The sequence below is a fragment of the Myotis daubentonii genome, chromosome 10, assembly GCF_963259705.1.
Source record: "Myotis daubentonii chromosome 10, mMyoDau2.1, whole genome shotgun sequence".
In the NCBI taxonomy this organism is placed as follows: Eukaryota; Metazoa; Chordata; class Mammalia; order Chiroptera; family Vespertilionidae; genus Myotis; species Myotis daubentonii.
In genome coordinates this window covers 52,458,559-52,485,551 of record NC_081849.1, presented here as the reverse complement: position 1 = coordinate 52,485,551, position 26,993 = coordinate 52,458,559, and the positions used below count along the sequence as shown (strand labels likewise).

The following is a 26,993-nucleotide window of genomic DNA, read 5'->3' as shown; positions in this document are numbered from 1 at the left end:
AAATAATGTTTTGTGTACTCACAACTATAAACCTACTTTTGCCCAAGACTGTATATGAAGAACTTCAACTAATTAAATATTTTAAAGAGTCAAATACATTAAAAGACACTAAAAAAAAGGTATAAAAATACCAATAGGCACCTGAAAAGATATTCAACCTCATGAGGGATCATGAGGGAAATGTTAACTAAAACTAAATCTTAATGAGATATTATTACAAAGCTACTAGCATTGCTAAGATTAAAATGACTGACAATACCTAGTATTGTGGAAGACGTAGGGCCAATGTAACTCACATTCCTTGGGGTAGAAATGTAAAATGTATATAGCCACTTGGTAAACTAGCTTGCTTTTTTTCTTAAAGGTAAGCATACCTTGAAAAAACAAATTAGCAATTCCACTGTTATGTATTTACCTAAAAGAATTGAAAACACAGTCCACATGTTCACAAGTGTTCAAAGCAGCTTTATTCATAACAGCCTCAAACTGGAAGCAACCCAACTGGCCATCAACACGTAAACAAACATATTGTAGTAGTTCTACACATAGAATACTACTTGACAATGGAAAATCTATTGATTCATCCTGGCCAGTGTGGTTCAGTAGATAGAACATCGTCCCATGCACTGAAGGGTCCCAAGTTCAATTCCCAGTCAGGGCAAATACACAGTTTATGGGTTCAATACCCAGTTGGGGTGGATGTGTGAGGCAAATGATGTTACTCTCTCCCCCTCTCCCTCCCCCTCCTTCTCTCCCTTCCTTCCTGTCCAGAATCAATGAGAAGCATATCCTAGGGTGAAGGTTAAAAAAAAGTCTATTGATTTCATAGAATACCAGTGCATGATGCATGGCAGGCATTCTGGAAATACATTTTGAATAAGTGAATACTCAGGTGAAAAGTTATGCAGATGACTCCATACCACCTTTCCTTGGCCTCCTTCATGTCCCACTGCAAAAGCTCAGGAGGCACCTTGTTGGAAATCTAAGGATTCATGAAATATGTTTGTAAGCCATGACTTCGTCTAGAAATGCTATTTTACAAATATGTAAGTGGGAGCTCCCAGGGAGGGTGGGGAAAATAAGATTGAAGTGTAATAGAGAGAGTGTTAGACTTGAAGTCTGCTGAGTTAGGTTGAGTCCTATTTTCAATGTACGGCATTTTCCTTGACAGAGCCCTATCAGATACCCTAAACATTCCATTTATTTCAATGTGTCAGGAATTGACTTCTACCTTTACCCATAAACTCTAAATATGTGACTGAAAAAGAAAGGAAAAAAAGGATGATTGAAGGTGTGTGTTAAAAACTTTATTTACCCTCTACTTACTCCTTCATCCCTCCATAATTATCCTTTTAATCCAAAACCATCATTATAAATGGTTATTGAAGTCAAAATAAAATTAAGAATTTATATTGGAGGGAAAGCACAATAAAAGTCATAAAATCCTTTCTGCAGTTTAATAAATTACTTTGTCCTTCAATCTAAGTGCCTCTGTAGTAAAATTTCTCTTAGTCTGCTAGCACTGCATCTTCCACAAAACAGGTATCAACATTTCTATGAATAGTATGAATGAAATACTATCTAGCAGATGTTAATTTCAAGTCACATGATCAATTGTGAAGTAAATGCAATTTTACCTTCCTGTAACTTAATTTTTATCTTAAGCTCAAATCCAACCATATGGAAAGCTCTAAAATCTCAGCCAATTGAGGCCAATTTCAGTCTATCTAGGGGTTCTCCCCACCTGTTCCCAAGGTTGCATAAAACTTGCACAAGGCATACATAATGCCATGGTGCTGGGAGGAGATGGCACCCGATTCTCATTCATCATCAACCCACTTTGGTCTCCTCAGAGATATGCATCCCACCTGGCTCCAGTCGTCAGGTATAGTAGAGTGCTCCAGCATATGCCCAACCGCAAGGTCAGGTGAGTATATTGGGTTCTGTCAAGTTTATGCCACTCTTGAATAAAATAGAAAACTTTCTGCTTTTCTCATTATACTTTTTTAAATCCTCCAACCCAGGTATGTGCCCTTGACTTGGGATTGAACCTGTGACCCTTCAGTCCATGGGCTGATGATCTAACCATTTAGCCAAACTGGCCAGGGCTCTCATGACACCTTTTACACCCCATTCCCAATGGCCTAGAACTTCAAACAGCCATCTCAACTCCACTGCCAGGCTCACTGCTTCCCCAGATTCCATCCCAAAGCAAGTTCCTTCTGCTCCCAGAGCCCCAAGAGCACAAGGCATTTCCCAGAGACATGCTGATATTCATAATCTTCTTTCCAATAGTGAATTCCCTTTGTTGATAGTATGAATAAGGAGCACCTATTCTGAGTTGGAGTAATGAATGAGGAGGTATTGGCTCTTTATGATCTTGTTTCCAACAAACTCTACTATATATGATGTAGAACTTGGGCCTTAATGCTCCAAATTCCCCATTTTGATATATTAGTACATAATTCAAGCTAAAAAAAATCAATAAAGAAAATCTTCTTGGTCAAAGCCATTAGCTCTGCTAAATTTTCAAATCTACACTTATAGTTGTAGCAGAGGCCAGAATGTGGCAAGTCAGAGAAAGCTCATATGGTCCAAAGAAGTAAATGTGTGTATAAAGGGGTTGAGAGCATGTACTTCAAAAGGTCATGCCTAGCCCTAACCAGTTTGGCTTAGTGGATAGAGCATCGGCCTGCGGATTGAAAGGTCCAAGGTTCAATCCCGGTTAAGGGTATGTACCTTGGTTGCGGGCACATCCCCAGTAGGGGGTGTGCAGGAGGCAGCTGATTGATATTTCTAACTCTCTATCCCTCTCACTTCCTCTCTGTAAAAAATCAATAATATATATATATATATAAAAGATCATGCCTGAGTAATAGCTAAAAATAAATAAAGAAAAACCTGTAAATTAAAGAAAATAAAGAACTACATTTGCAAATTCAGCTAACCCCTTAATTTTTATAACTTATGGGGAGGAAAATTTTACAAGTATTTCAGACTTAAACACAAGTGTGATTTTAATGATAAACTCAATTTTTCCTTAAATTTGGGGTAAAATTAAAAAGTGGAGATCAGCTTAGTTAACAATGAGAAGAGGACTCAAATTCTCTATAACATGAAAATATTTTGAACTTGATTCTAGTTAAACCATTGGAGTATAAACCATTATAGTTTCTGAATTATAGTTAAATTATAGTTTCATTATAGTTAAAGAATGTTAATTTTCAATATTAGGAAATATTGGAACAAGTATAAGTATCCCTGTTATATTCAGAGGGCCAGGCTACAACAGGCAAAAGTATCACTAAGTACATATTCTACTCCCTGTTTTTGTATATAGATCAGGTCTCTAAAGAACTTGAGAAAGTAAAGCAAGAAAACGGTTACATTTTTTTTTTTTGGTGTGTTTCATTTAAGAATAAGATGTAGAAACAGCAACAAAATGAAACATGACAGAAAAAAGACTGAGCAATCCTTCCAAATTTCTCCACCTACTTAAGGTTTATGCATAACACAGCCACGCATTTTTGTTTTCCCTCTGTGGGGAAAAAACAATTCAACGTGTATAGCAGAAGGACACATTATGAAATGACATGAAGAGTGTTGACTGAGAACTATATTAAAATCACTTCACTCATTTTTGAGGAAAAAAAAAACTGAAGCCATTTGTTGACACTCTCCTAAACATACCGTAGGATTTCCCTGAAACAACATTCCTATGCAGGGACTGAGTGGTCATTCAAAATTACATCACAGCTATTTTCATCCCCTGCCCTGCAACTTTCCATCCTTATGAAGCTCAAAGACACTTCTGGCCCTAAATCAACACGATTTCACAAAGACGGGTTTGGGGAACCATACTGGCTGCCACAGTAGTTGACTGGCTTGGGCAATTCTCAGGTAAGTCACAGCCTACCTCCAAGCATCAACTCCTCATTGCAACAGGGTCAGAATAGGAGCATTTACCTCATAAAGCCGCGCTGCTTAAATGAGGGACCGCATGGACGCCGCTCAGCACAGTAAAGGGCTCATCCTTAAGTGCCCAGTAGGTATTAGCCATGATCCAGGACTTGCACCCCTTTCTCTTTGGGGTGAAGGGAGTAATAAAAGAAAATAGTCAGCCTGGCATGTGTGGATCAATGGTTGAACATCGACCTATGAACCAGGAGGTCACCGTTCTGGGTCAGGGCACATGCCCAGGTTGTGGACTCCATCCCCGGTGTGGGGCGTGCAGGAGGCACCCATCAATGATTCTCTCTCATCATTTATGTTTCTATCTCTTGCTCCCTCTCCCTTCCTCTCTGAAATCAATAAAAATATTTTTTTAAAAAAAGAAAAGAATCATTGCTTACCTCTTTTAAGAAGGTCGTAAGTTCTGGTTCAGATGGCAACGCAGAAAGATCTTGAAGTCACCTCCTCCCCTGCGCAGCACAAGTCTATTGCTGCATATGGGCAATTTCCTCTAACAACTAACTAGCAGAGGCTCGCCTTCCATCGGGCACATGAGAGGAGCCACTGCAAGCTGGTGGGCGAGGATGAGACACCATCTCACCATAAACCCCACCACGGTCAGGAGGGGGCTCATCAAAACCAGGGGCTTCTTTCTGAGGAGCGAAGGGTTCAGACCCCACATCAAGCACCCCAACTTTTAAGACCTGAACCTGAGAGAGGAGGCCCCACAACAACTGTCTTTGAAACTGGCAGGACTGGCGTCCAGGAGACCCGCACAAGATTGCAGGGAACTGAGGATGGGCTTTTAAAGGGCCAGAGCAGACTACCTGGCCCAGGCTCAGCTGGGCCCTTTGAAAAGCCCCCAGGCCTCACGTGAAAGCAATTCTTTTGCTAATTTTAAAACAGGGCCCTGCTGGCAGACACCACTTCACATGCTCTTTCTGCCTTACTAAAGCCGCCAACAGGTGCTACCTTGTTTTTTTAACTTGTTAAAATAAAAAAAAAAAAACGAAGACCGACCTTGAAAACTTCCTGAGCAGACAAATCACATAATCCTACACATAATCAAATCACATAATCATACAAAAATTAATTTAGTTTATTTTGCAAGTCTAACTTGACCCACATCATTTCTTGCTCATACCTCTAGAAATCATAAGCAAAACATTTCCCCAAAATTGATGAGGCAACCACTATCTAATTCCCCCTTAATTTAAGAAAAATTGAATAGTATCGCCAATCACTGTGAAGAATCAACAGTCACTGCTTCCTCACTATATAAGCTGCTTTATAACAATATAGCCCTAGGTCTCACTCCATGTTTTGCTTGGAGTGCTCCCAGTTACAAGCTGTCTTTTGGTGTACGCACAATAAACTTTGGTTGATTACTGCTTTGGTGATTCATTTATTTCTAAACTTTTGACAGTTCATGGCTTCAAAAGTGAGATCCAAGGAAGACCCCAAAAACTCAGAGGCCAGTGAACAAAAGGGTGCTGGTACCCACAGTCCATTGGCTGCACTGTTTTCTCGGTGACCCTGAAGTTTGGGAGTAAATCATTCTCAGACCTGAGCTCAGCTCTCTGAATTGTGAGCGTTCCCACTTGATGGTGCAGGTCTGTGTTCTGTTTGGTGACGCTTCTTGGTAAGTAACCCTATTCTGTTCAAAAGGGAGAACATGTGAGTCCCAGATTTGAAACAGCTGTTAAGAACAGCTGCTACTTCATACCTCTTAGGCAACCTAGGCAAAGGTGGGTTCCATCTCGTCTAAAACTCTTTTTTTCCTTAAAAAAAACTGCTTCCTATATGTAAACCCACTGTGGAGCAGGATCTTGTGCCTTTATAGGAAATGGTTAAAATTTTGGATGATTTGGGATTGTAGTGGCCACTTTGGGGAAACTAACAAATCTAAGTCCACCTTAAGGCCCACCCTTGACAAGAGAGTCTCAAACCTCTGCCAATGGAAGGCGTTCTGTAGTATGCAGAAGCTTCTAAAAGACAAAAGAACTTGAAAAATAGCTCAAAGAAAGTTAACTGTTTTTTAGAGTTCAGAAAAAATGGCATAAAATTATGTTTCATCAACCCCCAGGTATTGAGTTAAAATGTTCAATGAAACCATATTTCTTTCTTTCCTCTAAAGAAGAAGGAGATGGGGGTGCAATGAGACAGAAAAAGAAAAATAGTTCAAAAACAATTCTTACAACATGCAAATAAAAAATCTTTAATAAAAATCATTGGGCATCTGAACAGGTTACTTCAACTTTGTCCATCTGCCAGAAACACAATTTTGTTCCAATTGTTCTTTTTAAAAAAATGAAGTTCTTTATTGTTTAATGTATTACATAAGTCTCCTTTTTCCCCATTGACCTCTCCCCAGCCGCACCCAACCCCCAGCACAATCCCTCTCCCGCTCCCCCATCTGTGTCCATTGGTTATACTCATATGCATGCATATAAGTCCTTTGGTAGATCTCTTACCACCTACCTGTGGTCGGCAAACTGCGGCTCGCGAGCCACATACGGCTCTTTGGCCCCTTGAGTGTGGCTCTTCCTAAGACTTAGGAGTACCCTAATTAAGTTAATAACAATGTACCTACCTATAGAGTTTAAGTTTAAAAAATTTGGCTCTCAAAAGAAATTTCAATCATTGTACTGTTGATACTTGGCTCTGTTGACTAATGAGTTTGCTGACCACTGCCTACCTTACCTCATAGGTTGTTTATAAACTAGCAAGTTTATATTGTGCTTGATTTATGGCTAAAATTTTAGAATGGAAACTATAACCTTTCTGTTTGCATCTCTCTGTATGTTATGGGTATATATATATATATATATATATATATATATATAGTAAAGATGTGATATTTTTCTATGTCTGGGTGTTATTGCCAAAATTAACTTATAAAAAGGAGTTTAATATCAAAAGTATACTGGTTCAAAATTAGAATATGGTTTTCTCTCTGTTAAAAGGACAGTTTCCTTGTATTTATTGGTGGGTGGGCCTTGACAGCCTTATACTGAGATATGTAAAAAAAAAAAAAAAAAGAGAGAGAGAGAGAGAGAATTATTGCATGGTCTCACTTACATGTGGAATCTTAAAAAAACAAAACAAAAAAACAAGCTCATAGATACAGAAAACAGATTGGTGGATGCTAGAGGTGGGGAAGTTAGGTCAAAATGGGTGAAGGAGGTCAAAGTGTACATGCTCCCAGTTATAAAATACATATGAATGAAATATATAGTATGGTGACTACCTATATATATAAAAGCCTAAGTGACCACCAATGGGCCAACCAGCCAATTGGCCAGTTGGTATGACGTGCACTGACTACCAGGGGGCAGACGCTCAACACAGGAGCTGCCAAGCAACAGTGACTTTGTAGAGTGCCCTCTCGCACTCCCGGACCCCTCCGGGGATGTTGGACTGCCAGTTTCGGCAGGCCGAAGGACCCCACCTGCGGGAGGGACCCCACTCAGTCCGCAGATGCCCTTAGAGCCCCAGCACCACCCCAGGTATGGCCAGCCAGGGAGGGACAATGGAAAGTTGGCACCTGGGCATGTCTGGCCTGTCTCGCCCAGTCCTGCCCACCGGCCACTTTCTAATTAATTTCCTTTCAATGTGCATGAATCTATGCATTGGGACTCTAGTAGTTAATTACACTGTATTACATATTTGAAACTTGCTAAGAGAGCAACCTTAAAAATTCTCATCACAAGAAAAAAATATTCATAAGTATGTATAGTGACAGAAGTTAGCTAGATTTATTATGGAGATCATCTCAAAATATATACAACATTTAATCATTATGTTGTACACCTGAAACTAAGCTAATAAGTAAATTATACTATATTTTTAAAAATTCCATGAAATACTTTCAACATGCTTAGGCTATGTCATTTGACTATGCTTTCTCCCGAAAACTTGTTTAAAATGCAAATAAATTAATTTTAATAATAAAATTGCATTTCAGAAAATTGATGAAATAACAGAAAAAATATTTTATTTAAAAAAATACTTATTTGGCAATAGTAGCATTCTAACAATTTTCTTGCATTATTTCTTTAAATACAAATACAGTTTACTTCTATATATGAGTCAAGGAATTCTATCATCAGAGAGCAGTCATCCTCCTTGTCTCTTTGGAGGCCTGACATAGAATTAGGAACTAAAGAGCCTGCACCTGCCGGGTGTATGATGTGAACAGACCTTTAGCTGTGTGTCTAATTCACTGGTTGGAATTTGGGAACCAACACCTGATACCTCCACTAGCAACTGCAATGGCAACAGCCACTATAGCCACCGACAGAAGGTCTGTACATTTTTGCATCCATCACTTCTGGGACCTTTGAAGTCATCTTCCAATCCATCAGTGATAAAAGGCATATTCCTGCAAATGCAGAACTATAAACATTGAAATGTTTTTAATCAAATGTGGAACACTTGGCCAGTTGCTTGGCAAAAGTAGTCTCTCCTAATTGTAGGCTGTCTCTCTAGACCTTCCTCACACAAACAAATTGAAACTGAAACTCTCTCACGGGATTTCTGTTCTTTGCCATCCTAGTAAAAAGAGAAATAATTATAAATTTACTTAAAAATATTTCTGATAGAATCAGATATAAAACCCAATGGTACACTGTAAATTTTTATTAAGAAAGATTGTTTTCCTCATGTTCCCAACCCCTGAAATCACTTTTTTATATGCATGGGACTCCTGAGAAAAGCTTGACCTACCAGTTTTTCAGGATTCAGTTCTGGGTATTAAGGTTCTCAGTTTCTGTCATCTACAAATTAGGTAAATAGTAATTATTTTTATGAAAATAAATGCTTTTAAATTTTAAATTTTCGAATGCATCAACTGATTTGCATTCTATTTAAATAAAATGAAAAGATAAATATACAATAGATTGATAATTGAATAGATATCAGTAAATGTCTGAAAGTGGTACATCAATCAAGTCTTCCAAAGCTTTATAAACACAGCCATTGGAATTTGCTTCAGGCTAAAACTTGGCATTCAAAGTTGATGGTGGAGACACAAATTCCTTTTCCAAAGAGCTGTTCTCATTGGTGAAGCTGTTCTTACATGTAAAGCTGTGGGTTCAAGGGAAAAGGCAAAGACTTTCTCAGGCTTCTCATGACTTTTTTAATCTATTCTGTGCAAAAATATGGCTTACAGTTTATTGCTGAAATGTAGGAACCTGAAGATTCCCAGTCCACAGTTTCAAATATAACAAGTTTCTCAATTACTTGCAGAATAGTAACTCCCAGAACTTCAGGACTGAACTGTTAACAGTTTATATCCCTTTTACTCATGCAGAAAACATCCTCACAAAAGCCATAGACCCCCTAAAATGCCCAATTATAATGATACCATGACAATTCATTGTTTTTATCATAACTAGGTAAATCAATAACTTGTATAATTTTTCTTCCATGAGGTAAAAAGCTGTGATAATCATGTCTTCATAAGTTCACTCTTACTAAAATGTTTCTGAAACGAATAGATAATAACAAGCCCATGTTCACATCAGGTGTCATCTATTTCCAACTTGAAGTTTTTTTCTGTAACTTAGCTAAGCTGTGAAATAATATTTGAGACTAAAGAAAATGGTTTCTTTAGTGCAGCTTAAAGTTGACTTTTTCCAAATAACAAATGATTTTCTAGCATAACTAAAACTTTACAGTACTTTGTTGAAGCAACAAGTTGCCCTAATAAAGTTTTTATTTGAACCTTTGAAACTTCATATTCATCATCTTCCTTCACCCACTTCCTTGTCTAAAACAGGAAGAGTATACTGATACAAATAGCTTGTCTTTTGAATCAAAGTTCTGTATTATCATGACCTTTCTATATTACAAATGGAGGTGTTGATGAAGTAGGAGTTTAGGAGAAGTGTGTACAGGTCCAGAAAAAAAAAAAAAGTCCCGAAAGCTTGGAATTTTAAAAATGGAAAACCTTATTAGAAGGAAGTTTGCTATGTTTTCTTTTTCTTTTATTTTTCTTCTAAAGAAAACCTACAGAAAACTGATTCAGTTCATTGAATGTTAGTTATCTATGTTCTGAATGTTTACAAAATTTTAAAATAAACATTTCATCAGGAGGCTAAAGAGCAGGGCAGCCGAGCAGAATTGAAGCATATTTTCATGTCATCTTGAATTGTGGATAGCAAAAGGACAGATTAGGTCACATGGTGAAAGTCATGGTCCACCAAGCAAATGATCCTAGAAAACATTATCTTTCCCTTCTCACTTATTCCCCTTTTTATTAAGAGAGAACTAACTCCTAAGTGATCACTCTGATAAATAAACCCCAGAATAAGAAGATTTAGCCATGGAAAGTATGTCCAGCAGCTAGAACTCATGAAGCTCTTATTGCCTGGCGATCCAGAGAGTCTGTTTTAACATTAGCTTCTAAATCCCATGGCAAATTAATTAATACCTTGATATAAATGGTTGTCTAGTTATATTGGAAAATTTTGAGAGATGGACATTTAACAGGATGGTGTATCTTTAATTTGCTGTTGAAGCCTCTCATTAGTTAAATCAATTACTGAGCTCTTAATTTAGAACTCTTGTGGTTCAGGGTTCCCTGTAGTACCTTCTGTTATTTTCTACATGAAAACACATTTATTTATTTCTATGCAGCATGAAACGGAAATGAGAAGGGGTAAGTGTTCTTTATTCAGCCTCTAGTTGACTTTTTAAACTCTTCATACCCCAATCCCCAATTTGTGCCTTTAAAAATGAGTTACCTTACATATTTATTCTTCTGTTTATTTTGCTGGGATTGTATAGAGTAATTATGTTTAAGAAAAAGTTTAATGTATGTAAACAATGCTATATAGATAAGTTGACCTCACTTAGTATAGGTAAATCGAGCACTAAAGCATTCTACTGCTGGTGTAATATTCTCAATTGAGCTGAGTCATTACAGCCACAGTCTTCAGACACCTTTTCTTTTTTTTTTTTTTTTTAAAGAAAAAAGATTACCTTCCTCTCAATCCCCCTGCTAAATAAAGACTCTGTACAAGAAAAAGCCCAACCAGTTGCAATTAATTTAGGAGATCTCAATGATCCCCTGTGTTCATTGATTTTTGGTATTCTTGAATAATTAACATGACAGTAAAGCAAAAATGTATGCAATGCCCTATGCCACAATTGTTTTCCAGCCTTGATATGGAAACTCCTAAGTTGTTTTGACTGGGAAACTAATAGCAGGTTAGATAGTTCTGTACAAGTTTAGAGATATATGATGCAAAACCATGTGTTTCAATACATTCTTCTGGTCAGAACCACTTAAATCATCATCCTACACAAGCACATATTGAAACTCAACTTTAAGCATTTTATTTTTATGTACATTTCATTTTGTCCAGAAATAAAGTATCTAAATACAGACAGACTGTAATGGTATATGTGTATAGCTGTCAACAATACTTGAGCTGAATAAATGCTTTGTACATTAACTTTCCTTTTTTAATGGAATTCACAGCTACATTGATAAAATGGATTCCTCATACCCTTTTTTTTTCTTTTTTAACCAATAACAAGCAGAGAGACAAGTACAAGTTAATATTAATAAGCAGCTCAAATAACACTTGGTTAAACTATGTACAATACAAACCATTCATACAAATGAAGACTAGGATATTGAATTTATTACAATATTTGTGTGTAGTAAAGATAAGACAGACACTTATAACTTACATGGTGTCTGTCAGGCATTTCCTTTCTTATAGAATGATCAGAACTTGTTTTAAGCAGCTTTAGCTGGTCTCAACTTTGCAAAAAGTCCAATGGTTGATGATGAAAGCTGTACTCCAGTATCTGCCCACATGTAAATTCCAAATGTTGGCTCATCTTTACTGAGAACAGGCTCCCTCCATAGAAAAAAGAGCCATCTTGTATCACCTTGAATGTGCCTACAGTATGCTGGAAAAAAAGTTACTACACTTTGTTGTTGTTCATAAAATAAAGAATACTGAGCTCTAAAGACATATTTTTTTTCCATTTTAACAAGCATATACTCCTACAGTAGTATTTACCAGTACAGCTACTCCAAGCAATAGGTATGCATGAATGGGGACTATTGATTAGCATGTGCTCAAGACTTTAAAAGGGATTTCCACAACAGCAAGTGTTAGAAACCATCCACTGTCAAGTTAATCCTTTTGCCTGATGATATTTTATCCTGAACCATTATGAGTCAGACAATGCAAGCCCTCTGAACAGGAGTCGTGACAGATGCCAGCTGAAATGTGTTCAGTGTGTGTGTTTGTGTACATCTATGTGTGAGAGCGTGTCTTCCAGTGTGGCTTGAAAACCTATGGTGATTTACAACTATACTGAGAGATGAAGCTGACTGGGCAGAAATTACATCAGATTGTTTTCCACTAGCATATTTGCAGCCAGTTGACAAGAGCAGCAGTGTAGACATATTCCAGGCAACAGATGTGACCTTCTTCTCTGAGGTGACAGCCCTGTCATGTGACCTTTAACTCCTCAGGCTTCAGTCTCGATCCACCCAACGATCACCCTCATCCTGAGGGGAAGTAAGGTGTGTCGCTGTGATAGTTGTAGTCGGGGCACACTTTCTGTACCAGTTTATAATCTGTACTATAAAAGGAAATGTAAATACAGATCACCTTGAAGGGCTTGGAGCAGAGCCAGGATACATGACTTTGGGTCTGCTCCTGGTAACAGGTTTTTGAAGGGTCATAGTTGCAGAGTGTGTTCTTGGTGGCCTTGTCAACCTTTTCATATTCAATGCGACAGTTAAAGGACTTGGAATCTTTGGCATCAATCACGGTTTGTTGTGCCAAGTCGAATTCCACTATTTTTGTCGGGGGCACCAAGCTGACAGATACATTCCCTTGACCCGTGGAATTATGCCTGAAGTAAACGCTAAATGTCCCATTGCCATGATCTACAATTTTCCCAGTTATCAACAGGTTTAGCTTCACTGTTTTGATGTTGGAATGAAAGTCACCCCATCCAAACATTTTCTTAAACTTGCCCGTCTTAACAATGGGCCTTCGCTTGGCCCTGGGCCGAGGCTCTTGAAGGTCCGTGGAGTTCCTCAGCCAGTCCCAGAGGTCTTGCTCAGAATAAGGTTCTGGGGTGTCATATCGCAGGTCTAAATCTGTATCGTTTTCTTTGCCACGAAAAGTCTGTGACAGGAGGCGGCTGATAGACAAGTCTTTGCTGCTTTCTGTCCATATGTGCTTTAGTGTGGATTTGCTGCTGCCCGATTTTAGAAGTTCTGACTTTCCACCATTTGTTAAATTGGCACACGTGACCTGAAAACAGAACAGAAAATGGCATTTACATCTCAGTGTCTGAACATCCAGCACACAGATCAAAGCCCGTTCAGAGAGATGCAGCATCAAATGATGACACTTCTTAAAGTACCTTCAGCATCTGGCCAATATTTATTAATATGTAACAAAATACCACTTCTGGTTTTACATAATGAAGTAAGAGATGAGGTGTAGGTGGATTCAAAAAAGGAAAGAAAAGAAATAGAAAAGAAAGCCACCACTAAACCTGATGAAAAGACCATAAAAACATTGACTTTGATGAGTCACAGGTTCATCTAACATGAATAAAGCAAATTGAATTCAAACAGAAATCAAACTAAAGTTATGATTTCTTACCACCAAAATCTAAACAGTTTTAAAATAGAATTTTATAATTTTTTTTTACTTCAGAATTACTATAAGCTTTAAAACTGTATGACTCTCTGAAATATGTCAACCAACATCCTATAGACTTTTGTTAACCCATGTCACAATCATGTCAGAAAACTTAGTTTTGCAGAGACTCTGGTATTTTTCAACAGGTCAAAACAAAATGTTTATTATCATTTATTATAAGTAAGGAACATATTGCATAAGACATACTTTTTTATCTTAAGGGTTTTAAAATGTGTTTTAGGAAAAGGGACATAAATGAAAACATCTAATACACAATATCCCATACATAATGGTCAATCTAGAGGGGCTGTACATCCATGGTGCACTGGCTCATGAAGCAGTAATGAAACTGTCCCAAAGAAGGAGGAAAAAGGGAATTAAAGTGCAATTTACCAGTGGCATCTGGGAGGGTGGAAGAAAAAAATGTAGAAGCAGGAGACATGATTTCAAGGAAGAAGAACCAATATATTTGAAAGGATTATAAGATTATGGCAGGCAGACAAACCTCTGGTTTTCAGGTAGAATAGAAATTTAGTTCTAAATTATACTCTCCACAGCTGTAGCAATTATGAGTGTGAGCTCCAGAGTCAGACCGCCTGAATCTCAATGCAGGATGTGATGTGTGATGCAGCCAAGTTCCTTAACATGTTTATGTTTCTGTTTCACTCTTCAAAAGAATAGGAAAATGATACCCACTCCTTCCCAGAGCTATTGTGAGAATTAAACAGAATACTCCATTTAAAACACTAAGACAGAGAGTGCCTGAACTATGTTGAGTGTTCAACATTAGTATCACTAACTACTATATACTCTGAATCCCACTGGGTAATATTTTATGTAAATGAATTACTTATAATAGGACTTGAGAGCAAAAATATTTTCCTAAAATAAATCTTCCTTTACATAACCAAAACCTAAAACAATTAAAAAGAAAGCATATATTCTTGAAAGTGCTACTATGACAACCAAAAAAAAATATGACAGGTTGAGCAGATAGTAAAACTTACATTAACAAAGGATGAGCATAAGTTCAGCTATTAAACTGTTTAATGACCAGAAGCAGTGGATTTTTTTGCCTTCAATGGGATGATGTGAAAGGTTTCCAGTATGCCAATAGACAAGAAAACACTCTAGAACAGTGATGGTGAACCTATGACACACGTGTCAGAGGTGACACGCAAACTCATTTTTTTGGTTGATTTTTCTTTGTTAAATGGCATTTAAATACATAAAATAAGTATCAAAAATATAAATCTCTGTTTTACTATTGTTGCAAATATCAAAAAATTTCTATATGTGACACGGCACCAGAGTTAATTTAGGGTTTTTCAAAATGCTGACACGCTGAGCTCAAAAGGTTCACCATCACTGCTCCAGAACATCTCAGTTTGTGTAGAGAATCAGAGCAGGTTTCAGCTGTTATCAACACTGTCTTGAATACTCATATTCTCTCTTTCACTTAGATTAGGAGAGGAGCAGGGCAATGTCTAAAAGAGAATATCAATCACGAAAATCCAGGAAGGGTCCATAGGAAAGTTGCCAGACCCTTTCAAAACCCCAATTTATGTTGTTGTATTAATAATTCAATAACTACATAGTGAGACTCTGCTAATATTGCCTTAAATAATCCTATATAATAAAACCCTAATAGGCAAATCGACCAAACAGCAGAACAACTGGTCACTATGACGCTCACTGACCGCCAGGGGGCAGACGCTCAACGCAGGAGCTGCCCCCCATGGTCAGTGCACTTCCACAGGAGTGCCACTCAGCCAGAAGCCAGGCTCACAGCTGGCAAGCAGTGGCAGGAGCGGTGGCAGGAGCTTCTCCCGCCTCCAAGGCAGTGCTCAGGAGCAGCGAGCCTGGTTTCTGGCTGAGCAGCGCTCCCACAGGGGGAGTGCCATGGAGGTAGCAGGAGCTAAGAACCCCTCGGGGGTTGTCTGCCTACCAGCTTAAGTCTGCTTAGGCCGGCAAGTGAACATCCCCTGAGGGGTCCCGGACTGCGAGAGGTTGCAGGCCTGGCTGAGGCTACCGCCCCCTCTTCCCAAGTGCACGAATGTTGTGCACCAGGCCTCTAGTAGAAATATAAGAATGAGACATAGTCTTTGCCCTCAAGGACGTCCCAGTCTAATGGGAGAATCAATTCAGCAAATAACAGTGATGTGACCAATACTATGTACAACTTGGAGGAGGCACGGTCAGAGGTAAAAGGTTGGGATGTAGCAGAAAATAAGATCCTCAGACCTAAAAGATAAAAGAGGTTTGAGGGTTAAGAAGATAGAGATTGGATCAGAGGAGTTCTAAGCATAAGGAACAAACTGGGCAAAAGAACCAAACTGAAAAGGACATGTCAAACTTGAGACTAGAAAATAGTCTCTGAGCCTTGGGGAACACTGATAGGGAGGAGAAACAGAGAAAGAACTTGCAAGAAGTCAATAGAATTTGAATAAGGTACCCTGAGGTCAAACTGTGCAGGTTCTGCAAAGACATCTTACAAGTAATGGGAAATCAACACATTTTGTTCTGTTTTGTTTTTAAGAACGCTGTCCTGGCTCTAGAAGAATCACTGAGTGTACTTTGAAGGGTGGGTTGGTTGGTAGGAAGAGGACTTGGAGAAAGGATGACTAGTGAAATAACTAATTGCAATATTTTATTTCAGAAAGTCAATGAGCCTGAACCAAGACAGAGAATAAAAGAAAAAAAAGAAATGGATGTACAAGATATTTTTCAGGTAGGATTAACTCAACTTGATAATATATTGGCCAAGCAGGAACATGAAAAAGTTAATGTGTTTGCTTACACTATAAGGGATACAGAGCAAGTTAGCTGGAAAATAAAATTAAAATCTCATGGGGACATTGAACATTGAAGTGCCTGCAAGTCATACTGATGAGGCTATTTAAAAGAATGTTTGAAAGATGGGTCCGAAAGTCTGGAGAAATGAGGAGGCGGTGATGTTGATGTTGCAGTATGAGTGGATGGTACTGTATAGAGGGAGCATGGTATAGAGAAGAAGGCGGTGATGACATGTAAAAAAACGCCAGTGCTTTGAGGACAAGCAGAAGAGGTGCCAAGGTAGGTAGAGACAAAAGAGAATAATTGAAGGAAAATAATATTGTAGAAACCACGTGAAGATGGGGGGAGGAAAGGCAGGCATGGGCAAGATTGAAATTCCAAGTAAAAGTCTAATTCTAAAAGCACTTAAAAAGAAGAACCCTGACTTTTGAAATCCACCTGATTAAAGCTGCTTTGGACAGTGGAAAAGAGCTAATAATGCCAGATGGGAAAGAAGAACAGCTAGTTTGATACATCTGATCCCACATGCAGTCAGGAATCATTGCCTTTCTCCTTCTATCATCTGCTTCACATCTTAAGAACTTTCATCTTTGAAGCACATAAATATGCACATAAAATAGAAATCGATTTTGAGCCCTACTGAATGAACAACATCATTGTAAAAGAAAACCATGTGCCCAGAACACCCTCTGCCATTGATTTTACAAACATATTAAGAGAGTTTCCTTTTAAAAGTCACCTAAAGATCCTTTGATATCAGTACATATGAGGGATAACAAAACTGGGAAGGATATGGCATAAAGATGAGTACACAGAAAAACCTGACAACTTCAAATTTATCTAATTCTGAAAGGGCCAAGCATTGTGCCTTTTTTTTCTAAAATTAATGACAATTTTCTTTATAATAACAAAAACACCAAATATGCTATGCTTCCTAGCTGAATATAATGTTCCATGTCAAAAGAGGTCAATGCCCATTTCAGGAGCTGGCTCACTGATTCAATGAGACCATTTCCACAAATTATATGTGTTGCTTGTCTCATTATTTTAGAAACATTGAGAATAATAAAGATTCTTAACATGATGAGGTATATACATTTTAAAATACATGTTTGTTTTGCAAACATTGCTAAATAGGTATAAAGAAAAAGGTCATTTCTTTCCACCATAAACAAAGACAGGTAACATGAAAGGCATGTCTGGGGCAGGACCCGTGTATAGGACTAGGGAGAAAAGACTACCGTGCAATGTTGTGAGTGTTACTACACTTTGATCTAACTCCTTTTTTATGTCTTAGGGCCATACTTTAATATATTTTCAGCATAGATATATAATCATAACATCAATATGTTAGCTATTAAAATGTTGTTTGAAGACACCACTTTTGGGTATCAACCACTCCTCAACTTCATTGCCACCTCAATTATGCTCCTGGACTTATGAGATAATATATAAAAATTACACTCCTGCCCTAACCAGTTTGGCTCAGTGGCTAGAGCGTCGGCCTGCAGACTGAAGGGTCCCAGGTTCGATTCCAGTCAAGGGCATGTACCTTGGTTGCGGGCACATCCCCAGTAGGGGTTGTGCAGGAGGCAGCTGATCGATGTTTCTAACTCTCTATCCCTCTCTCTTCCTCTCTGTAAAAAAATCAATAAAATATATATTTTTAAAAAATACACTCCTTTTACATATACTTTCTCCAACTAGAGGTACCTCCAGATGTTTGTGTACCTCTGTTTACAAGCAATAAGATGCCTTGTAATTTCTGCCAACTTGCACATGGTACTGTTGCTCTATTACTGTTTAATATAAATAATTTCAAATTGCTTTGAAAATCATGTACTTATTTCATCAACTGTATGAATACTTGAAGCCAAACAAAAATTTTAAACAACCTGAAGCTTAAATAATGGATCTCTCATCAGTGAATAACTAATCAACAAAATGCAAAATGGCCTTGCTCTATGATTACAACATCATTTTGGCAGTTTTATGATTCACAATGTTGAATATATGTTGCATACTATTAACTGTTACTGGTTAAGGGCACACTCCACTATAGACATTGCAATTAGCATTTTGCATATGGCTCTGATTTTATTTTGGGTCACATGCTAGTGTGTTCTCTCTCTCTCTCTCTCTCTCTCTCTCTCTCTCTCTCACACACACACACACACACACACACATATATGCTCTTCCCAGTTAATCCATGGGGCATGTCCTTTATTTTTAAAAATAATTTAAATCATGCAGTTCTATATTCATGCACTTGATAAGTGTTAGCTAGCTAGCTTAATGAGGCAGATAGGAAGGGGGTGGGGTGGGGGGGGGTCCAGGAAAGATGGAAGTATTTCTGGCCTGAGCAATTAAAATAGCTATAAACCAAGGACAGAGGTATCTCTGGCTTGAGCAATTAAATGCAGCCCTCACCTGAGCAGCTGGGAGAGCTATGAGGAGTAATAAAACATCTCCAGCCAGAACAACTGAGAGAGGGTCTATGGGAGAGGAATGCATAGATTGGGTCTGGAGACGCCAAAATGCTTATCTTACTTATACAAAGGATAGAGAAATGACACAGGATAAGGGGGGAAGAAGACATACATTCACAGAGGATAAAGAAAAGTCACAGGATATTAGGAAGAAGGAAACATATGTTCACAGAGGATAGAGGAATGTTGCAAGAGGAGAGAAGAGAGAGAGGGGGTACCACATGGGCTTTGAGTTTTGAAACTAGTACTATATAGCAGAATAAGCAATGAGGAAAGCATGGTGGTACCAAATTAAGGACAGAGTCCAATTAGAAAAGATCATGTTCGGACAAAGAGCTACGGCCTTTATAACTCAGTAGATGCAGATTGTTTAGATTTTTCTTTCGAGAGAGAGAGAGAGAGAGAGAGAGAGAGAGCAGGTCTTTCCCACTTGGGGGCTTCTCCTCAGGAGATCCCCTTTGGGGACACCCATGCTCAGATGAAGTTTGTATATGCTTTCAATAAATACCTACATTTTTATTAAAGAAATCTGTTAGTTCACGAATTTATTCTTCAACTTCATCTGACAAGGACCCATGAGAAAAATCTACACCCTGAACCCCAAGTTTCACACTTATCAAAACACTGGAGGCCCCGTGCTCAAATTTGTGCATGGGTGGGTCTGGCCGGCCCATCACTATTAGGGTGGGGGGAAATCGAGGATGGGGCCTGCCTGGGAAAGGGCCGCAGGTGGTTGACTGGCTGGCCCCGCTCACTGGTCAAACTCATGGTCAACTCCCAGTCAAGGGGACAATTTGCATATTAGTCTTTTATTAAATAGGATTATAGGAGACAAAGTAAAAAAGTAAAAGCCTGACTTCATCATCAGCCCCTGCTCTCTTTGCAAAGCCACCTCTCTCTCCAGAACCTGTCAATACTTTATTCATATTTGTAGTACTTTTTCATATGTAAATATTTTACAGAAATAGTGCCGTATTTTATAAATTACATTTTATATGTTTCCCATCAATATTATCTTTACTAAATGGGCATATAGAATTCTATAGTATGAATGTATCATATTTCTGCTTTTTGGTGTACCTTTTGTGATAGATCCTTAATCACTACATTGTTTCACAGCCAGGCTATCTACAGTTATTTTTTTGCCTTGATTCCATTGGTTTTTCTGCTCATTGCTGTTTCAGATACCTCATTCTCTCCTCTCTTGAGTTGGGTTTTCATTTTTATGGGTGTACAGATTGTGTGATTATTTTAGAAAGAGTACATAGGGGACAAACTATATGAGTTGTTCAAGCCTAAAAATGTCTTTATTGGCAATATGCTTACACTGGGTATAATATTCAGTCATCTTTTCATTTACTTTGTTCTGTTTTATATTTCTCTCACTGCAATTTTAGGATTTCCTCTATTTCAGGCATTGTCAAGTCTTATAAGGTGGGCTACCTATGCCCATGCTCTCTCTAATCTCTTTCTTAAGTAATGTAGAGAAAAGCACATAGACACATCTAGATATGTTAGGCTCTTTTTCATAAAGTTTCCCCAAGAGGACTATAAACTCTTTGAGGGATGTTTTTTCTATATTATGCCTTTTTTTTTTAACTTGGGGGAGCAAGTACCTAGCATAGAGAAGCACTCAATAAATTGCCTTTATGGTTTACATCCTTAGTACATCTATTTCAATAGTGAAGATTCATTGATACTTTAGTCACAATCAAGATTTGGGGGGAGGACATGTGGCCCTCCGAGATTTCCCTCTTACAAGTTTAGAAGCTGCCCCTCATTGGCAATACCTGGAGTGCCTGTATTATATATGAAAAGCCGCAGGAAATGGGTTGGTGTTTTAATACATCAAAAATACATCATTTCCTTCTGCTACAAAGCAGTGCTCCAGGAACAGCATTAACAATGGAAAAGCAGAAAAGAAACTCCATGCCTCTCCCTTCACCCGGGAGGTGCGCGAAGGCCGTATTTCAGAGGAACTAAGAGAATGGGCTTTGCATTAGAGATCACAGGGCTAAATCCAAAATTGGCTCCTCTGTCACTAATAACCATTTACAGTCACATTTTCTCCAGTTACAAAGTAGAGATGACACTTCACTCATTGAGTTTTCATGAAGTTAAAAAGAAAATGATTTTACATATGAACTATGGGAAACAGTATGAGTTCAACACATGAAGGCTATTGTGCTTAGCTAGGTTATGGAGCCCTGATAAAAAAGAAAGCAGGGCTTTCAGAAAGCACGCTGCTATTCTCTCCCTGTCTTCTGAGTGGTGACATTACATCTTCCCAGATAATCTAAACAAACTGAGGTGGAAATTATTATCACTGTAACAACCCTGTGGTCATCTTTCACAGGAGGTGGTGGTAGGAGATCGCACTGATGGTGTTACCATTTAGTATTGGCAAATGTGGGCAATAATTTATCTTTAACATAACAACTTTAGGAGAAGACATTTTGACCAGCTGGGACATTGCATGTCATCCTCAAGAACTAGAAACATTGCCTTGTTTCTACCAGTCTGATGAATCATACAATGGCTAAGAATTTTAGGTGTCTATCCCATGGGCTCTTATGATCCCATGAAGGTTGGCTCATTTCTAACATAGGGTACCACCTGTTCCCTACACTATTGTATTGGAGACTGGTTCTGAATTCATGGGTAATTGAGCTTCTCACAAGTTTGTATAACCATAATAATTAGTTTTTGCTTTTATTTCTTTTCCTGTAGGTACTCCTATGAAAATGTGCTTGGTTGCCCTAGCACATGGTTGGCTCAGTGGATAGAGTGTCAGCCTGTGGACCAAAGGGTCCTGGGTTTGATTCTGGTCAAGGACACATACTTGGTTGCAGCCTCCTCCCTGGCCCGGGCTCTGATTGGGGCTTGTGCAGGAGGCAACCAATTTATGTGTTTCTGTCACATCAATGTTTCTCTCTGTCTTTCCCTCTCTCTTCCAATCTCCCTAAAAAAATCAATGGAAAAATATCCTCAGTGAGGATTAACAAAAAAATAAAAATAAAATAAAATATGTGGTTTTTTAAAAAAGTGCTTGGTTTTTTAACCACAGGGAGAAAATATGCCTTGTGAAGAGCCATTACTTATTGTTTCTGCTAAGAAATAGAACTTTTCAGCCTATGAAAATATTGTCTCTGCTTTGTAAACAATAAATATACACATAACTTTTGATATATAGACATTAATGTTGATGAAAAATTAAGAATTTTTATTCCACATAGTCCAACTTAATTTATTCTTTCAAAGCACAAATACAGATTTACCTAGGTTTGCATTAAAAACATTAAAAATGTTGCTTCTGCCCTGACCGGTTTGGCTCAGTGGATAGAGTGTTGGCCTGCAGGCTGAAGGGTCCCAGGTTTGATTCCAGTCAAGGGTATGTACCTTGGTTGCAGGCACATCCCCAGTAGGCGGTGTGCAGGAGGCAGCTGATCGATGTTTCTCTTTCATCGATGTTTCTAACTCTCTATCCCTCTCCCTTCCTCTCTGTAAAAAATCAATAAAATATATTTTTAAAAAATGTTGCTCCTTTTGTTGGTATTTTATATTACTACCATTTAAAATGTATACAGAATATTTCCTATCAGGGCCCCTGGGCATGCAGTTATAATAATGAATAAAATGATTAAAATAACATGTTGAAACACTATGCCTTGGCTAAAACAAAGCCTCTTAAGCATCTTTTTAAAACTATTTATAAAGTGATTTGCATTTGTCTTTAAATCCAGATGTCTGTAAGAAAAAGAGATATGTTGCATATGTAGGAATAGATGGGGTAAATCGAGAGTCATTCTTTCTGAATTAGAGGTAAATATGAGTGATTGTCCATAATAAGGCTTGTGATATAAATGCTAATGGAAATTTATGGCTTCTTAAAGTCAAATGAAGCACATACCTCTCTAGAATGGACCAAATGAGGAATGATTGACCCACCTCCCAACCCTATTTTCAGCAACTTATCTGAACACTAGAGGCCCAGTGCACAAATTTGTGCACGGGTGGGGTCCCTCTGGGTGTCCTGCAGGGATCAGGCTGAAACCCACAGTCCAATGCCACCTGCAGCTCCTACCTGCCGCTCCTGCTCATCCAGGCCCCACTGTGCCTGCCGTGGGCTCATGCCCAATCAATCTCAATCTGGAGAGGCTCACACTGCCACAGCACTGCTCACCAGCCATGAGCCCTGCATCTGGCGCCCTCCCAAAGGGAGTGGCCTATAGGATCGGGATGAAACTGGCTCTCCAACATCCCCCGAGAGGTCCTGGATTGCGAGAGGGCACAGACCAGGCCCAGGGACCCCACCGGTGCATGATCGGGCTTGGGAGGGACTGCAGGAGGGCTCCAGGGTGTGACCGGCCCATCTCGCTCAGTCCTGATCAGCCAGACCCTAGCAGCAAGCTAACCTACCAGTCAGAGCATCTGCCCCCCTGGTGGTCAGTGCATGTCATAGCAACTGGTCAACCAGTTGACTGTCTGCCACCTGGTGCTCAGTGCATGTCATAGCAAGTGGTTGAGCAGCCTTAGCATATCATTAACATATTATGCTTTCATTGGTTGGTTGGTTGTTCTGCAGTTTGGTCTATTTCCATATTACCCTTTTATTATATAGGACTAGAGGCCCAGTGCATGAAATTCGTGCACTGGGGGGCGGGGGCGGTGAATGTCCCTCAGTCCAGCCTTCCAACTGCCGGTTTAGGCCTGATCCCACAGGGACTGCTGGCTCCCAACCACTCGCCTGCCTGCCTGCCTGATTGCCCCTAACCACTTCTGCCTGCCAGCCTGATCACCCCTAACTGCTCCCCTGCAGTCCTGGTCACCCCCAACTTCCCTCCCCTACAGGCCTGGTTGCTCCCAAATTCCCTCCCCTATAGGCCTGGTGTCCCCCCCCCCCAACTGCCTGCCCCTGCTGGCCTGGTCACCGCTAACTGCCCTCCCCTGCTGGCCCAATCACCCCCAAATGCCCTCCCCTGCTGGCCTGGTTGCCCCCATCTGCCCTTCCCTACAGGCCTGGTCCCCCCCAACTGCCCTCCCTTCCCTGCTGGCCTGGTCCCTCCACCACAACAGCCTGCCCCTGCCAGCCCAGTCACCCTCAACTCCCCTCCCCTGATGGCCTGGTCACCCTCAAATGCCCTCCCATGCTAGCCTGGTTGCCCACAACTGCCCTCCCCTGCCAGCCATCTTGTACCCACATGGGAGCAGCCATCTTGTGTGAGGGTGTGACCATCAATTTGCATATTACCTCTTTATTATATAGGATGTGTTCTCATGCGCAGCAATGGTATATAAGAACATACTGAGTAGTAATAACAGTATAACTAATCCAATAGGAATTCAAATTCCTAAAGAAACAATAACTTTGAGATATTTAGAGATATTATACTTGATATCTTCTGATTAGCCAGAGGTTGATCTGGAAAGCTTTCGGTCTACAACAAAGAAAGAAATCATTATATAAATGCAGTGACAGAAATTAGTTTTCAGAGGAATATCCCTATGCCGTTTAGATCCTGAATTGCTTCAAAATTCTTCTAGGACCTCTTTGCTATGAAGCAATAATACGTGGACAATGCCCAGTGCTTCCCAGGTGCAGAGTGGACAACAAGCCAGACAGTCAACCCAGAAATACAGAAGGAGGCAGAGATCCTGGAAATAGAGTTTTTCCACATGCCTATACAAGTCCCATGGGCTAGGAATCTTCAGTGTTCTGAGAAGAGACCAAATCTCGCACAGTGAATGAACCCTTCACCCTTTCATCAAAGGTTGCTAATGCTGAAGTTTGAGTTATGACAGTGAATAAGTAACTATTTGGGAGTCATGCCCTGATCAGAAGCAAGATGTGATAAAAGCAAATTCAGCCCAGAGCACTAGGCCCCATAAGGCTCTTAAGCATAGCTCAGAGAAGACACAAGTGCTGTGCTGAGGGAACTTCAAAGGCCACTCTTCCCATGAGAAAACAATTCCCTTGAAAACTCTTAAACTAACCTGTTTTTTTTTAATGCCCCTCCCATAAGAAGATTGGCACCTATACTTTGACCTTCTGTTTCTTCCTTGCAGGATTCATTGCAGAGTATGGGTAAACATACTCTGTCCTCTACAGATCTCTTATCTAGTTATCTCAGACTTTGAAACCAGAGATACCTGCTTCCACTAGTCTGGCTAGATTTAACTTTGTTCTCCATGCACCCTCTCCCCGCCCCCCCCCCCCCCCCCCCCGTCTTCATTTCTTAAAGTATGGCATGTGGAATCTTATTATCTCAGAGATCCAGATGCCAAGGAAAGGGATGTTTAGGCCGAAAGACCTCAAGTACAAGCGAAAAGATGGCTTCTGGGTCTGGTGCTGTGGCTTTAAGTTCATCAGACATAAAACTGAGTAGTGTGCCTGGAGCCCAAAAGGAGGAAGACTTTTCACTTTTTGCTACCAAGGGAACTCAGTAAACAGTTTTACTAAATCAAAGAAGGATGTACACCCAACGATTATAGTACAGGAGATGGGTCATGAAGGAAATGAAGCAAACAGACCGGAAATGACTGACGATGGTTTAAGATAAGTCAGTCACAAGAGAGATTGGATGAAAATGCGTGTGTAGTCAGAGTTCTGAGGCCCCCATTAGTCTTTTTTTTTTAATTCTTTATTGTTGAATGTATTACATATGTCCCCTTTTTCCCTCCATTGTCCTCTTCCAGCCTGCCCCCAACCCCCAACCCCGGCCTCCACCCCCACTATTGTCTTTGTCCATTGGTTATGTTTATATGCATACAAGTTCTTTGGTTGACCTCTTGCCCCCCCAACCCTCTTCCCTGCCCCGCTCCCCTGCCTTCCCTCTGTGGTTTGACGGTCTGTTCAATGACACTTTGTCTCTGAATCTATTTTTGTTCATAAGTTTATGCTGTTCATTATAATCCACACATGAGTGAGATCATGTGATAATTATCTTTCTCTGGTTGGCTTATTTCACTTAGCAATGGGCTTTAAAATGACTTATCACAGCATTAGTCATTTGGACTGCTGTGAACACTGTGGCTAGAAGCCATCATAGGAGAACTGGAAGGGGGCAGGCTGTTAAGGTAGACTTTCCTCCTGGGGTTTGTCTCTACACTCGCTTATTTGCAAACTTGAAGAGGTAGTTTAATTACCCTTCCCCAAAGAGCTGGGTAATACTCCTGCTGCCACCAGAGGGCACAGCTAGGACATCTGACAGCTGTCTCCATGGTTCTGAAGTCAGACAGAATTGTCATTAAGGGTCTCAGAGCTCTTTGAGAAAAGATGGATCAGCAGCCTTTGTGCAACTGCTGACTAATGAAGACCCTGGAACCCAGGGACTTCACTGGGCTGCAGAGACCAGGAAGAAGCTGCTTTGCTCAAGGAGCTACTGTAGAAGTCATCACCAACTAGAGCAGCTGTTATTGAGGCCTCGATTCCTGACCGAGGAGGTGTGCAGGGACAAGGTGTTTAAATTTATGTATTTAGAAAATAGCCTAGGCCGATGCAACATATTCCTACATCTCCAGCCTCATGTTGGCTATTCCTCCCTTTGGCCTCCAGGTTCTGTTCACAGCAGACTTTTTTACGTGTTCTCTTTCTTCCAGGTTCAGGGTCTTTGCACACTGCTTCCCCATCCTGGAAACCTTTCTACCCATTCCCATTTGCTTAGCTACTTCCTATTCATTCTCTAGCCCACCTTAAACTTTGCCGCAGGAATTGCTGATCTTCTCTGAGCAACCTATACTATTAGTTCATAAAAAGTAAAGCTATTATCTCTCTCTCTATTTACCATCTATCTATGTACATTATTTCCCTGAAACTGTCATCTTCATGGTGGATCCATGTAATACATTGCTTACGATTTTTGTTTACCACATTTTATAAAATGCCAGATTCCGAGTAGGCACTCTACAAATATCGGCTGAATGAATAAATGCATGTTTGAATAGATGGCTTCCCCACACATAATGATATCCCTTTGTAGATAAGCTTGCTTCATCCACAGATAAACAGCTCATTTTCTTGCATAGATGAACGTGTTTAATATTATAAGCTTTCATGGAGGCTTCA

General features: G+C 39.6%; 1 protein-coding gene across 1 annotated transcript in view; it reads right to left on the bottom strand.

Annotated features, from left to right (window-relative positions):
- Positions 1–10,892: 10,892 nt before the first annotated feature.
- Positions 10,893–26,993, bottom strand: part of NXPH1 (neurexophilin 1) — a 276,086-nt gene continuing 259,985 nt past the window's right edge. The window contains exon 2 of the mRNA XM_059712426.1: positions 10,893–13,247. Within this exon, the coding sequence (XP_059568409.1) occupies positions 12,486–13,247 (762 nt within the window). The 3' untranslated portion in view covers positions 10,893–12,485. The remainder of the gene's footprint in view (positions 13,248–26,993) is intronic.